This window comes from Odontesthes bonariensis, chromosome 16 (assembly GCF_027942865.1).
Source record: "Odontesthes bonariensis isolate fOdoBon6 chromosome 16, fOdoBon6.hap1, whole genome shotgun sequence".
Classification (NCBI taxonomy): Eukaryota; Metazoa; Chordata; class Actinopteri; order Atheriniformes; family Atherinopsidae; genus Odontesthes; species Odontesthes bonariensis.
Genome location: NC_134521.1, coordinates 3,282,656 through 3,296,999, shown reverse-complemented (window position 1 = coordinate 3,296,999; position 14,344 = coordinate 3,282,656). Strand labels below are relative to the sequence as shown.

The 14,344-nt window shown below is 38.3% G+C and overlaps 1 protein-coding gene across 5 annotated transcripts in view; it reads left to right on the top strand.

Annotated features, from left to right (window-relative positions):
• Positions 1-14,344, top strand: part of klf8 (Kruppel like factor 8) — a 106,804-nt gene that overhangs the window by 78,101 nt on the left and 14,359 nt on the right. For all 5 annotated transcript variants that reach the window (XM_075487406.1, XM_075487404.1, XM_075487403.1 and 2 more), the window contains one exon: positions 13,993-14,244. In XM_075487406.1, coding sequence (XP_075343521.1) covers positions 13,993-14,244 — 252 coding nt within the window. The remainder of the gene's footprint in view (positions 1-13,992; positions 14,245-14,344) is intronic.

The following is a 14,344-nucleotide window of genomic DNA, read 5'->3' as shown; positions in this document are numbered from 1 at the left end:
TCGTAACAAAACTCTCCGGTACTTTTCAATACTGTTTTGTCTGGCGGCCAGGAGTCTTCTCTGGCTCTCTTCTCTTGCCTTCTGTGCGACAAAAAGCCGCAGGGTGAGCCGTGTAGAGGTAGTGGAAAAGCGCCATAAGGGGCCAAGCTCAGCTCCTGGAAAACAACCCCACACCATAATCCCCCCTCCACCAAATTTTACACTTGCCACAATGCAGTCAGAAAAGTACCGTTCTCCAGGCAGCCACCAAACCCAGACTCCTCCATCAGATTGCCAGATGGAGAAGCGTGATTCGTCACTCCAGAGAAGGCGTCTCCACTGCTCTGGAGTCCAGTGGTGGCGTTCTTTACACCTCTGCATCCGACGCTTTGCATTTCACTTGGGCCACATGAACTTTGGAGGTCTGTAGCGATCGACTCTGCAGAAAGTTGGCGACCTCTGCGCACTATGCGCCTCAGCATCCGCCGACCCGCTCTGTCCTTTTCCTTTTACGTGGCTGAGTTGCTGTCGTTCCCAATCGCTTCCACTTTGTTATAACACTGCTGACAGTTGACTGTGGAATATTTAGTAGTGAGGAAATGTCACATCTGGACTTGTTGCACAGGTGGCATCCTATCGCGGCACCAGGCTGGAATTCACTGAGCTCCTGAGTGCGACTCTTTCACAGATGTTTGTAGAAGCAGACTGCGTGCCTAGGTGCTTGACTTTATACACCTGTGGCCATGGAAGTGATTGGAACACCTGAATTTTATTATTTGGATGGGTGAGTGAATACTTTTAGCAATATAGTGTATGTAATATCAAAATCAAATCAAATTTATTTATATAGCACATTTCATGTACAAACAATTCAAAGTGCTTTACATAAAATAAAAGCATTGCAGCAGGGAGTGGAAGAAGCATTAAAAATACATAAAAGAATATAAAGAGAAACAAATAAAATCATTTAAATGAATTCAAAAACAAGCAACAGTCTAGATAAGTTAAAAGATATTTCATGCATAGACACATGAGAACAGAAATGTTTTCAATATAACATGATGATGATGATTACCTGCTTGATTTTCTTTTGTATAAAAAACATGTAAACGTCACTTCATAACTTGTGTGTACCTTGAGAATGACGGTACACTGAGGAAGGGAAGCACAGGCGGAGTGTCTTCACAGGCAACGTAATGAAATCATAGCAGTAATTGTCACAGCCCCTTATTTCACAACCCGATGTAGCTTCCGCTGTGTTTATGTACTTACAGCTGTCACCTGGCTTTTGTGGGATTCGTGTCAGTTGTCTTTGTGAAGAAGGGGGGTTTGTAGCTGTTTGAACGGACACACTGGGAGACGGGTAGAAAATGTCAGCTGTCAAAGAGCAAGAGCGAGGAGAGAAAAAAGCCGCGTCATTGTGAGATGGATCCACCTGGTTCCAACAGAAACAGTCTGCTTCCTGCAGCAGAGGAGGTGTGGCGGCCAACATTGTCTCTAATGACATGTTGAAAGGTTCACTGTCAGGGTGGCTGACCTCGGATATAAGAAGGTTTTTTTGTTCATAAAAGGTTTTAATCTTCATTTTTGTTTTTACTGGAATGAAGAGACAAGTGGCAAATTTTTCTACTCTGGGCTATATAGGCATTTAGGAGATAAAACCTGTTTAATTCAGTGCAATAACATTTTTTGCTCATTTTTATTGAGCTTATTTTGAAGATCTGAACATTAGTAAATTGCTTGCATGTTGTCGTCCCCCCCCCCGAGACCTTTTTTTGGTCTTGCTTGTTAGTTGGAGACTTTAGGAGTTTATTTAAAGTATTTTCTTTTAATCCACAGAACTTGTCTTTCCTGTGTGGCGTTACTTCTGTACAGGAAGGAGTGAAAACTAGAACAATGTGTTAACAACTTGAAAAGACGGCACGCTTTGATGACTGACTCAAAAGCGACGTTCGGAAGGAACTCCAACAGACCTTTTGGAAAACGAACACTTCTTAGGTGTTAACTGAGGACCGGAGGCCATGAGTGTTGTCAGACTTCTCTGAATTGTTACATTTCTCGCAGCTCCAGTCTCTCCTACGTGTTCTGTAAAGTACAATGCACAGGCGGGTGCGACACGTTCAGACACGTTTCTACAGAAGTAACAGCGAAAGAGGAAATAATTGCATCATCATGCAATCTTAAAGAGATACACAGAGAAAAGAAAATACCAAACTTTGTGGTTTTACACAGTAAAATACGCAATATAATTCTTTTGAATATACATCTTGTTACTTTTACAGCACGTACCAGTGAAAAATGAAGTGTTGGAATATATGGGCTGTTGTAGCACCAACAGTTAGTTTAGACCAGGCTGGTAAATACTCATTTAGAAGTGAGAAAAAAACACGAATGATGGCGCCAAATGTATCTTTGCCAGAGTTCTTGCTGCATTCTTATGTTTCTCCCACATTTGTCAGTAGAATGTGTTCATATTTGATTCAAATGTGGCGTTTGACAAGTGAACTAAGAGATTACGTTTAACGTAAAGGAGCCATAATTGTGACTGCACCACTTCCTTCATTCAGGGAACTGGGATGTGTGTGAATATGCTAAATCTGGCCCCACATGCAGGTGGGCGGAGTTTAGTCTGCTAGTGGTTAGCAGCCAGGCTGAGAAGCTACGTGCCTCCTCATATCTTGTGCTCGCTTCCCATTGTTTAAGTTAATCACAGCTCATGCGCCAGGATTGGTTCCTCAAATCTTCTGTGTGAAACATACAGCTCATGGTACGGTGTGCCTTGTAACACAAACATCTCATGAACATATTAACATGCTTAATGTAAACTTTATTTATAATGGAGGGGATCTCTAACTTTCTTTTTCGTCTATGTTCCGCTGTCTTTAGGCTTGTTGTTTCACACACTGACACAAGCTTTATCTTTGTGGGATCAAATCTGGGAAGTAAATCGCTCAGTAGGCGTACACCTCTGTTTGATTTATTCATTTATTTATTTTTTGTTGTTGTTGATCGCTGTTTGTTTTTTTCCCATCCACTTTAAGGGTTTAGATAAAATAAAGCATGAAAGCTTTGTATGTTAGGGAATATTCCAATTTTATATTTTCTTTTTCCAATTTTTTTCTTCTCTTTTTTTGTTTGTAATACTTTATCTGAAGGCAACAGAGGTGCAATACTAAACTATCTATCACTAACCAGCAAGAAAGAATTACTTGTAAATCATAGCCCACCAGCTTCATTGAAATTTCACACCATTTTGACTAATTTAAAGGATATTTTTATGCATTTTCACACTGTTGTGCCTCAACTGGGATTTACTGAAGTTACAAGATATTAGTTAGTTTCCTTATGTTCTCTTGGTCTGCACTGGAAAAAATGCAGCTCCAAAAATAAGTAAAAAAACAACAAATAAAAGACGTTTTTGCTTGAAATAAGCAAAAAAATCTGACAGTGGAACTAGTGAAAATCGGCTTTTCAAGATTTCTTGAAATAAAATGTGATATTTAAGACTTTTAAGATAAAAGTGATCTTGAAATTAGCTTAAAAACCTCTTCAAATGTAAAAAAAAAAAAGCTTGTTTCATGTGAAATGTGACTCAAAACAATTTGTTTTCAAGACTTTTTCACTTAACAAGATATTCCAGATGTATTGTCTTCAAACAAATCCCTATATCTGGCTGAAATGGTACTTGTTAGGCAGTTGTGTCTTATATTAAATGCGATTAAATGAGATATTTTGACTAGAAATTAGACAAATATTCTTGGTAAGACTTTGATTTTTTCCAGTGTGATAAGTAATGGCTTTTTTAATGTCAAGTCTGATGTGTGTTTCTTTTTAAAATGGGTTAATAGGACACAGAGGCCCTCAATTGTTCTGTTAAGCTGTTACCTACATCGACTGCTTTTATCCCAACAGAGCTGCGGTGTTCATTCATACGCAACGTACAGCCGTAATTACACTCAGGCAGTTTGCTGCAATGTTGGTCAGACGATGAATAGGTTACTAAGTGCGCAGGAAATCAGCGCTGGCAACATTAGCCCCAGAGTCAACATTAAGAGACGCTCCGAGCTGAGCTGGGATCAGCCTCTTAACAGCTGGGTGAACAAGGGAGAAACAGAGACGAGCAGACTTGCACTTTAACACAGGCTGGGGGCAGCTGGTGAGGAACTGGGAGATCCAGCTATGTGAGGGGTGGAGCTGTATCTGTGTGGATGTTGTAGGCAGGACAGCCTGCCTTTGTGGTTGATATCTCCCCCAGCTGTTAGTTTTCCTCCCATTTTTTTTTTCTTGTACCGTCCATCTCTGTCTTCACACTTTATTTACTAGGGGTGGGTGAAAAAATTTATTTATGTACATCGCGAATTTATTTATGTACGTCGCGATTTTTTTTATTTTTATTTTTTTTTTTTATGGGATGATTTTAAAAATAGATTTTTCTGTAAACTTTAAAAAATGCTGTACATGTTAAGTACCTCTTTTTGTCTGAGTTGAAATAAATGTCAGCTGACAGACTGATGTAATTACACTGTAAATATATAACTTTAGCAACATTTAAAACATTTAGGCTACGGCTACACGAAAACGAAACAAGGTTTTTTTTTTTTTTAAACGGGTACGAAAATTCTTGCGACCACACGGCAACGCGCTGCTGTAAAGACTCAGGTCCAGACAAAAACGGATGAAAACGATGAAACGATGCAGTACACACGCCACGCTGTGAGACAATAGAGAAGTGTTAAAATTGGCTCACAGCGTCAACGTGTGACTGATGCAAAAACGTTTTAGCTGTAACAATGGAAACGAAACGAGGCCGTTTTCAAACTTTCCCACTCTGGAACTCGTTCTCAAAAACTATCGTTTTGGGGTAGTGGGAACGCCGGCTCCGTGTGGCCGCGACAGCCAAACGATAAGAAAAAGTATCGTTTACAGTGAAAACCGTTTTCGTGTAGCCGCAGCCTTACCAGGCGAGAAAGTAGTCGTTTAGATCCCCAACGTGTTGAAAATCTGACAAAATTTGTTTGTTCCCACGAATTTGGCGCTGCTAAAGCTAGCCGGTTACTTCCGGTTATTTTCACAAAATAAAATACCCGTTGCCTTTTATCATTACGATACAATCGGTGCTTTTGTTTTGAAAACAGGAAGTGAACCTACCCTCGTTGTAGCTAGCTTGAAACTGCCGTTTTGACAGGAAATGACGACCGGCGACGTCGCGTTACGTTGCATCTTGGGTAGTTTGAGTATGAGTAGTAACCTCATGATGCATACTCAACATTTCAGAGAATCTAGTATGCATCCGGGAACTTCTCGCTTACGCAAACTCGCATACTAACTCAAAAAGTTAGTAGGTGAAGTATGCGGTTTCGAACTCACTGAATTTCTCTTCGTACTTGTATTCTTCTCTCACCTTTTTCCTCACCTTTCATATGCAGCCACTGTGGCGTTTGTCTCACCTCTGCACCTATGGACGTAGTCGTGTAGAAGACATCAGTGGATTTATCTTTTTTTGGAGTTTCTTTTCTTTCTTTTTTCTTATTTATTTATCAAATGCAAGACAAAAATATGAAGTGTATACAGGAATACAAGTAATTTTCTTTTTTCTTTACCCAAACAACTTAAGAACTTGTGTACAAACCACCCTCCCCTCCCCTAGGTCTTTTACATGTTATAGGATTTCACAGATAAGTAAATAGCTAAATAAAGACAAAAACAACAACAATTAAGAGCGCTAAGGATAATTAAAATAAATAAATAAATAATAAAAAAGGAGGTAGACAAATAAATACTATAATAATAATAATAACACGTAATAATAATCATAATAAAAATACATAGAGTTTCTTTTCTTACAGATGACTGATGACGAGTAGGGGTGCAGCAGATGTCTTACCAAGTCTGTCACTGGTTTCTTTTCAAACAATTTGGTCAATAAACCTTATTCTACCAATTATGCTTGAGCTGAAAGTCAGTGTTGCATATATGCGTTTCAATTGTATTTGTAGGAAAAGAGGCTTTCTGTTGTCGGCTGTATTTGTATTAAAGGGCTCACGTTGGAAGGACTGTTAGAAAAAAAGAGAGACTGGCAGCAGCAGTAAGAAAAGTAGAACTTTGTTACACTGGTTTGACATAATGAATCGATAAGCAATCTCTAAACTGTTTGTGGAAACATCCCTGTGATGACAGAGGGACATTTTCTGACTACCAAAACAGTAAAATTATGACATTACCTAGAAAAAGGCATTAAGTTTGAGCTCACACTGTAGACGGTGGCTGTAGAGACGCTACAGGTGAATAGGGTAATATTTTAAAATAATAGATATAACCATGAAACTTCCTCAGTTGATTACTTATACAAGTATGGAAAAAAAATGTATTACAAGTTTTAGAAATGTGTATGTTTAACTATGCAAATTAGGCATTATCTCATTAAATATGCACACATTTGCATATATTTCCGGAAGATAGATCTGATATGATTATCTGATATGATAAAGCCAGGTGCAAAACTATTTTTTCATTTTGTTTACACACAAAATAAAAAGAAAATTACAGAGGGATTTCAGGATATCTGCTTTCATTTCCTAGGAAATCAAAATATACTGTCCATAGCCTAAAAAACATCAATTTTCGCCATATTTTTTTTATTATAATGTCACACAAATCAGGCCAGGAATGATTTATCAACAAATCCTTCTGTAAACATCTTCAGAATACTGCTAAGTGTATAACTGGAAAGTTTGGTGTTAGTAGGTGCTCCATAGTCTGAGATATTGATACTGGAAAAATACAAAAAACTGATTTTGAGAAAATGGCATTTAAAGATTTAAAAAGGGGGAATTCATTTTGGTAAATTTGGGCGAAACGTACTGCTGCGATTAAACAAAATGTGATGAAATAAACATTTTAATTTGTTTTTAAATAACACATATTGAAGGAGTAGACTGGCCCAAAATCTAAAAATTGACCACCGCATGAAAAATCACTGTTTTTGCCCGCCGTGTCTCGCCTTAAATGGATTCATTCGGGTATTTATAAATGGATTAGTCGGTGACCTGAGTTCAGTTAGTAGATTTAGTGCTTCTGATATGATGGGAAGAAGAAGCCAGAAAAAAACATCATATGAAGCCTTTCTGTCTTGTGAAGTTCCACACACTCCAGACCTGCTGGTGTGTGTTAAACATCACACACACTGTGCCACGTCCACAATCCTCTGTGAGCAAACTGATAGCAGAGATTTATTGCTCCATAAATCACTCATTGCTTTACCTGTGTGACATGTGGTGTGAGTACAGGAGGATTAAAGCCCTTTGGACGTAGTGCATCTTTCTCCCTGACAGGCTTCGTCGCCGCTGCAGTCACGGCAGCATCCATTCAAGTTAGAGATCACATGAATTAATTGCAAGGCGAACAGTGGGTGACCCATTTTATGATGGAGCAGTTGAACTGAGGAGTGCAGGGGGAGGAAGAGCAAGGCTCCATAGCAACGCATGTAGCGGAGCCAGGGTTGGACATGTTGAATTTATTGTTTTTAAAGTGAGTCTTGTTTTAAAAGCGAGGCGGTTTGTTGGGATTGTCTGAGTTATTTAACAGTACCGTGACTTTTTCTCACTCTCTAAAATTGCAAGTGGAATGTTACAATGTTTTTTTAATAGTTTTATTTATTTTAATTTTATTTAACACAGAAAAATCTCCACATTTCACTTAGAATGATAGCATCAATTCAACTATATTAACCTATGCGAGGTATTGGACCTTTCATACCTTATTGTGCTGGATTCCAAACATTGGTTTTGTTTAACTCATTTTCACTTTTCAATTTGTTGCTAGTTTTTTTTCTTTCTCTCTACATTATTATTTTTCCATTGCAGTAATTTATTTTCGTCTGGAAAATGCAAGAAGATAAAAGATAATAACGCAGCGATTGCAGGAAGCTGCTGGGTTGGTTCGGTTAGATCTCCATGTATCCGAAAACAATCCCCTGAAAATCACCACAAAATGATTTAAAAATGTTAAGAGTCTGAACGTTAACCATCTTTTCTTTTTTTTTTATGATTTAAACTTTTTTTTTTTCAAACAATAACAATGACCAAACAATAATCCACATTATATTATTATACAATATAAATTCAGTCCTTGATAAGTGACTTCAAGTGAATTATACAAGATTACACACACACAAAATTAAATAGTAAAAGGAACGAATGTATACAAAACAAAAATTAACAAATAAAAAAAATATATATAAATATAATCACACACATCAGTATTAGTATATTAGTAAAAAAAAAAAAAAAAAGAATAATAATAATAAAATGGATAAATACAAAATAAATACAAACAAAAGTGATGCCAAACGAAATCTGGACATGAAGTTTCAAGAGTTCAGCTGTATTCAGATGCCTAAGTATTTGAGCTGGAGAGGGTCGCTAATTGAATATAAGCCAGGTAGGGGCCCCATTTTCGATCATAATCATCTAGTTTGTTCAATAATTTAAATGATAACCATCTTTTCTTAAAGATTAGGGCTCTAAGTTTAGTCTGAATGCAACAAACATGGTGGCGAGCGCTCCGACTCATCACTACAATCTATGTTAATTCACGACTAATCTATCAATTTTGGTGGAACTCCGTGATTAAACATGGAGATAATAGTAAAAACAAATTTAAAAAAATCTGCAGAGTTAAAAGATACAACAATCTATTCATCCTGTGTCTTGTTGTGGCACTAGTTCAACATCACTAACTCCAGGTCATGTTTGTCCACAATGCAAAATCATTTCAGTTACATAATAAAAGGTACTTTGCTGTATTCTACCTGCGGGAGAAACCATGTTGTGATTAGTGATTGAGCTGTTACCGACCAATCAGTCTGAGGTACACTGCAAATTATTTGGTTCTTACCAAGCAAAAAACCTTACATTTAGAAGTGCTAGATATTTTTTTTATTGTTTTAAGAATTAATTTCTTATTTTAAGTCTTCAGCTTAACAGGATAATCTTATATCAAGCAAAACTTTACTTTTTTGTCTGAAACAGGCAGGGAGGAATCATAAAATGAGACATTAACACTTAAAATAAGATGTAATTACGTTTCTCCTCCAAAGTCTCATCAAAATAAATCTTGTTTTAAGATTCAATAACAAACTCAACATGCTCGATTCAAGAGTCACACAGAAAATATCTGAAAACACACTTTATTCCTTGGATTTTAAGCATATAAGACAAATGTTTGTTCACCAAACTGTCTTTGTTAAATCTAGAAACAAAACTCCTACAATCTTAATTTAAGAAATCTTGCCAAGTCAAATTATCTTGCTGCATTGACAGATTTTTTTCTCCTGTTTTGAGTACCTTTTCCCTTAGTTTTAGTGTTTTTTATCTTGTTTGAAGACCCCTATTTTTTGCAGTGTATAAAGACGGGGTCAAAATTTGCATTATAACTTCATAGTATTACAGAGTTACCTGCTTTGTGAGCAAATATTCAGATTCACAAACTCGAAATCTTAACAGTTCAAGCTAGTTTAAGCCTAACTTTATGCAACTCAAACTCAGGTCTGTTGTATGACTGTCCACATACAGAGTTTTCAAATCATTCTCTCGCAGCCAACATAACTGGTACAAAATGGTCCTTCAAAAATAAGTAAGAAAAACAACAAATAAAAGACGTTTTTGCTTGAAATAAGCAAATAAATCTGCCAATGGAACTAGTGAAAATCGGCTTGTCAAGATTTCTTGAAATAAGATGTGATATTTAGGACTTTTGAGATAAAAGTGATCTTGAAATTAGCTTAAAAACCTCTTCAAATGTCAAAATAAGCTTGTTTCATATGATATGTGACTCAAAACAATTTGTTTTCAAGACTTTTTCATTCAACAAGATATTCCAGATGTATTGTATTAAAATAAGTCCCTATATCTGGCTGAAATAGTACTTGTTAGGCATTTGTGTCTTATATTAAGTGTAATGAGATACTCAATGAGACAAATATACTTGGTAAGACTTTGATTTTTTCAGTGTATTTAAAGAAAAACCTATGTGCCCAAGAACCTTAAATTAGAATAAAGTATGCTTAATAACAGTCAGGCCTCGTGTATTAGCCACGAAAAGGAAGTACTTTTTGTGTTTTCCTTTTAAATCACATCACATTTGCCTCACTTGAGATGGCAAGTGATGTGCTTTAATTTTACGTTGTCCTTTTGCAATAAACTCGATCATTTGCAGAAAAAAAATCATATTGATTCTGACAACTGTATGGAAAGATAAAGTAATCCCTCTAACACTGAGCCACGAGTTTCCTCCTGTCTCCCTCCGAAATTAGCTCCTGTGGTTCAGCAACAAGAGTGTCAAGACATTTTTCTGTCCAGTGGATAATGAGCTGCTATACTTGCTCATTTCAAAGCTAATCACTTCATCCTCATGGAAAGTATTTTTCTCCCTCTCCTCAGTTTTTTCTCTCTCTCCCAGATCAGATCACAGTTTTTCTCCAGCTCTTTTTTTTTCCTGTTGGATCCGGCCTTTCTGTCCTTTTTTTCGATGAATTTGGCACACTGGATTTTGCGGGTTTGCAAGAAAACACGAGGCCGAGTGGGCAGATATTACAGTCAATGAGGAGATGAGAGGGTGAGGCAGCGAGGGTGTGGTTGATATGAAGAGTGAGAGATTGGCAACGGATGCTAGAGAGAGAGAGAGAGGCGGTTGTGTGGGAGAGAAAGGTGAAAGAGGTGTGGTTGTGAAAGTGAGTGAAAGACAAAAAGGGAGGAGAGGAGAGGTGGCGCTGTGGGGATGAAAAGATGAGTGGACGGGGAGGGAGAGGAAAGGGAGTTGGTGGTGGGTGGGGAGTGAGTGGAAAACATGGAGTCAGCTGATGGCTCCCAGTTTCCATGGCAACGCTAGGCCTTTCCCACCCACTCTGTCTTCCTCTCTGGTTTCTTTCTCTCCTCTCTGCCTCACCCACTCCCTTGCTTCTTTCACACTTCATTTTCTTTTCAGGATTTTTTTCCCCTCGCTTTTTTTTTTTTACCGCCTAATCATGTTACAGCCCTACTTTCTCTTTCCTCACTGATCTCCCCCTTTTTGTCCTTCATTTTTCTTTTTGCACTTTCTCTATTTGGCTTTCCCACTGCAAGAGCTTCTTTATTTCCCCTTTACCTCGGCCAAGTTTTCTCCAGGTTCAGTGTATACATTTTGGTACGCGTTGAGGCCTTCTTTCCTTTCCTTTCCTTTCCTTTCCTTTCCTTTCCTTTCCTTTCCTTTCCTTTCCTTCCTTTCCTTTCCTTTCCTTTCCTTTCCTTTCCTTTCCTTTCTTTTCTTTTCTTTTCTTTTCTTTTCTTTTCTTTTCTTTTCTTTTCTTTTCTTTTCTTTTCTTTTCTTTTCCTTTCCTTTCCTTTCCTTTCCTTTCCTTTCTTTTCCTTTCCTTTCCTTTCTTTTCCTTTCCGTTCCTTTCTTTTCCTTTCCGTTCCTTTCTTTTCCTTTCCGTTCCTTTCTTTTCCTTTCCTTTCCTTTCCTTTCCTTTCCTTTCCTTTCCTTTCCTTTCCTTTCCTTTCCGTTCCTTTCTTTTCTTTTCCTTTCTTCTCCTTTCCTTTCCTTTCCTTTCCTTTCCTTTCCTTTCCTTTCCGTTCCTTTCTTTTCTTTTCCTTTCTTCTCCTTTCCTTTCTTTTCTTTTCCTTTCTTCTCCTTTCCTTTCCTTTCTTTTTCTTTCTTTTCCTTTCCTTTCCTTTCTTTTCCTTTCCGTTCCTTTCTTTTCCTTTCCTTTCTTTTCCTTTCCTTTCCTTTCCTTTCCTTTCCTTTCCTTTCCTTTCCGTTCCTTTCTTTTCTTTTCCTTTCTTCTCCTTTCCTTTCTTTTCTTTTCCTTTCTTCTCCTTTCCTTTCCTTTCTTTTTCTTTCTTTTCCTTTCCTTTCCTTTCTTTTCCTTTCCTTTCCTTTCTTTTCCTTTCTTTTCCTTTCCTTTCCTTTCCTTTCCTTTCTTTTCCTTTCTTTTTGTTTGTATTTTTCAAACAAAAATGTGCGTTTTTCCCTCTAATTTCTACTCTCCCTTTCCCTTCTTTCCTTTTCTCTTGCGTTTTTTGCCCTTTTCTTTTTTCTCATTTCATGTTTTCTATCATTTGTTGTCACTTAATCTTCTCAGATTCGATCTTTTCCTTTTCTGTGCTTTCACTTCCTCTTCATGTTTTTAATCTCCTCTCTTGTGTTCTCCTCTTCTCTACCTTTTTGTTTGTCTGGTTGTTTATTGCAATAAGGAATATCTAAGGTAAATTAAAAAAAAAAAAAAATTAAAAATGCTCAAGCTGTAACACGTTGCCACCCATAATGCAGCGAACGGTACAAAACAAACAGCACACTCCTTTGACCGCTGTTATTTGCATCTGTAATGATGGGCTGACAGGCTGTCTGTCAATGTGTGGATTCAGCTTTTTGTCCACAATTATGAGCACAGCTTAAAGCTGAACTGTGTGACCTGATAAAAGGGTGTAGCAGCGTCTCCACCCTCTCCTCCTCACCCAGAGCCAAACTATGCTCAGATGAAATGGACGGATGCCAGTTCCTTGACTCGCTGGCTTGCTGCTGCTCCCTCCCTCTCCCTCTCTCTCCATTTCCCCTGTTTCTCACTCTTTCCCTTTTTCCCACTCTCTCTCAGTATGTACCAGTCTCTCTCCATACCCATGGGGCCTTTCTGTCTATGTCTGTCTCACTTTCTCCCCCCCCCCCCCCCAGTGTACCACACAGCAGCCATTGTTCCCCGTACTTTGGTGCTGCATGGCAGCTGAACCCTGGGTGGCTGAAGAGGCGATAGGGAGCTCCATTCCTCTGAGGAGGCTCAGAAAACGAGGGTGCGGTGTGAAAAAGCTTCATGCAGGTTGTACGAAAGCATTTATCTGGAGTGGAAGCAGTTCCGATTGCGGACATTGCCATTTCTAGTGATTTGAAGGGGGAAAAAAAGTTCATGACATGAGAGATCTATGATTGGGTTCATTTACATCACAGCCTTTAGTTTGAGTTATTTCAGTTCTTTGTTGGGAAAGTATAAAATACATGCATGATTGGTAAAGATACAACTATTCCAAATGATCTCAAGATGCTTTGTTGTAGAAAAAATCTCATGTTAACAAATGCAAAAATGCTTTGTTGTTGAGATTTTTGATAAAACCTCACCCCGAGCCTGATTAGTTTTTGAATATTTGATCAAAGTGTACTTTTTTTGGTTTTTCCCGACCAGAATTTTTAAGCTTTCACTTCACATTGAACCCTGGAAGTTATAGTTAGCATTGCTGTGTTTCCTCATTTACTACAAAGAACCAGATATGTCCCAGCGTTGATGCTACGGATGGCTAGAGGTGGGAATTGATAAGATTTTTACAATTCCATTTTTGATTCTGCTTAACAATTCGGCTCTTTATCGGTTCCCTAACAGCAGCTTTTACAATGAGGCAAATGGTGCTAACATGATAGGCAGTGTTTGTTAGTTTGTTACCTGCAGTGTTAGCCGAGGACATGCTAACGTTGCTAACGTTGCTGGGTTCAGATTCACCAACGTTAATCATTCATTCATAGTTATTCCATGTTGGTAGTATTTCCTCCCTTTGGTGAAATATTCACTTTGCAAGTTGCCCTGTTGTCGTCTTTTTTAGGGATGTGTAACCAAACTTTCCACGATTCCAAGGAATTGAAACACTGGGAACCGGTTCTCAACAAGAACCGGTTTTTGATTCCCATCCCTACTGATGGCTGTCATCAGTAGGGATGAACATAATCCTGGAAACCCTATAAATGCATCTGCCAGACTACCTTCTACGCAGCCACAGAATTGAAAAAAAAATCTGAAATGTTTTGCTCCTGCTGACATTTTAAACAGTAAACCAACATGGTTTCAGCGTTTTTTGGCACGCTCCACTTCTTTATCACACAATAAAAGAGTTTTGCATAAAGATCTGACTGTGTTGAAGATTTAAATGAAGTTACCACTTTCATGAGCCAAGTGTGTGAAATCTGGAATAAAACCACATTTCTCCATGTTCTTCACAGCAGGCGGACGTATGTGACGACTGCTCACAGCCCACAGATCTGAAGGTGAAGTCGGAATGTAAGACGGAACCCTCTTCTCCTCACTCGAGCCCCGCTGAGGACCAGACCGAACCTGTCGACCTGTCGCTCAACAAGCCCCGCTCCGCATCTGCAATAAGCACCACAGTCAGCCCTGCACCCAGCAGCGCTGTGACCCAGCCCAGCCTTTCAGCCACACCAATCCCCTCCACACTACAGTCCATAGGCTCCATGGTAACCACAAACTCCTACTGCCTCCATTTTTCTCCTAAAAAAAAAAAACAATAACCAAAAAAATAAACTGTAGATTTGTACACAGCGAATGTTTATTCAC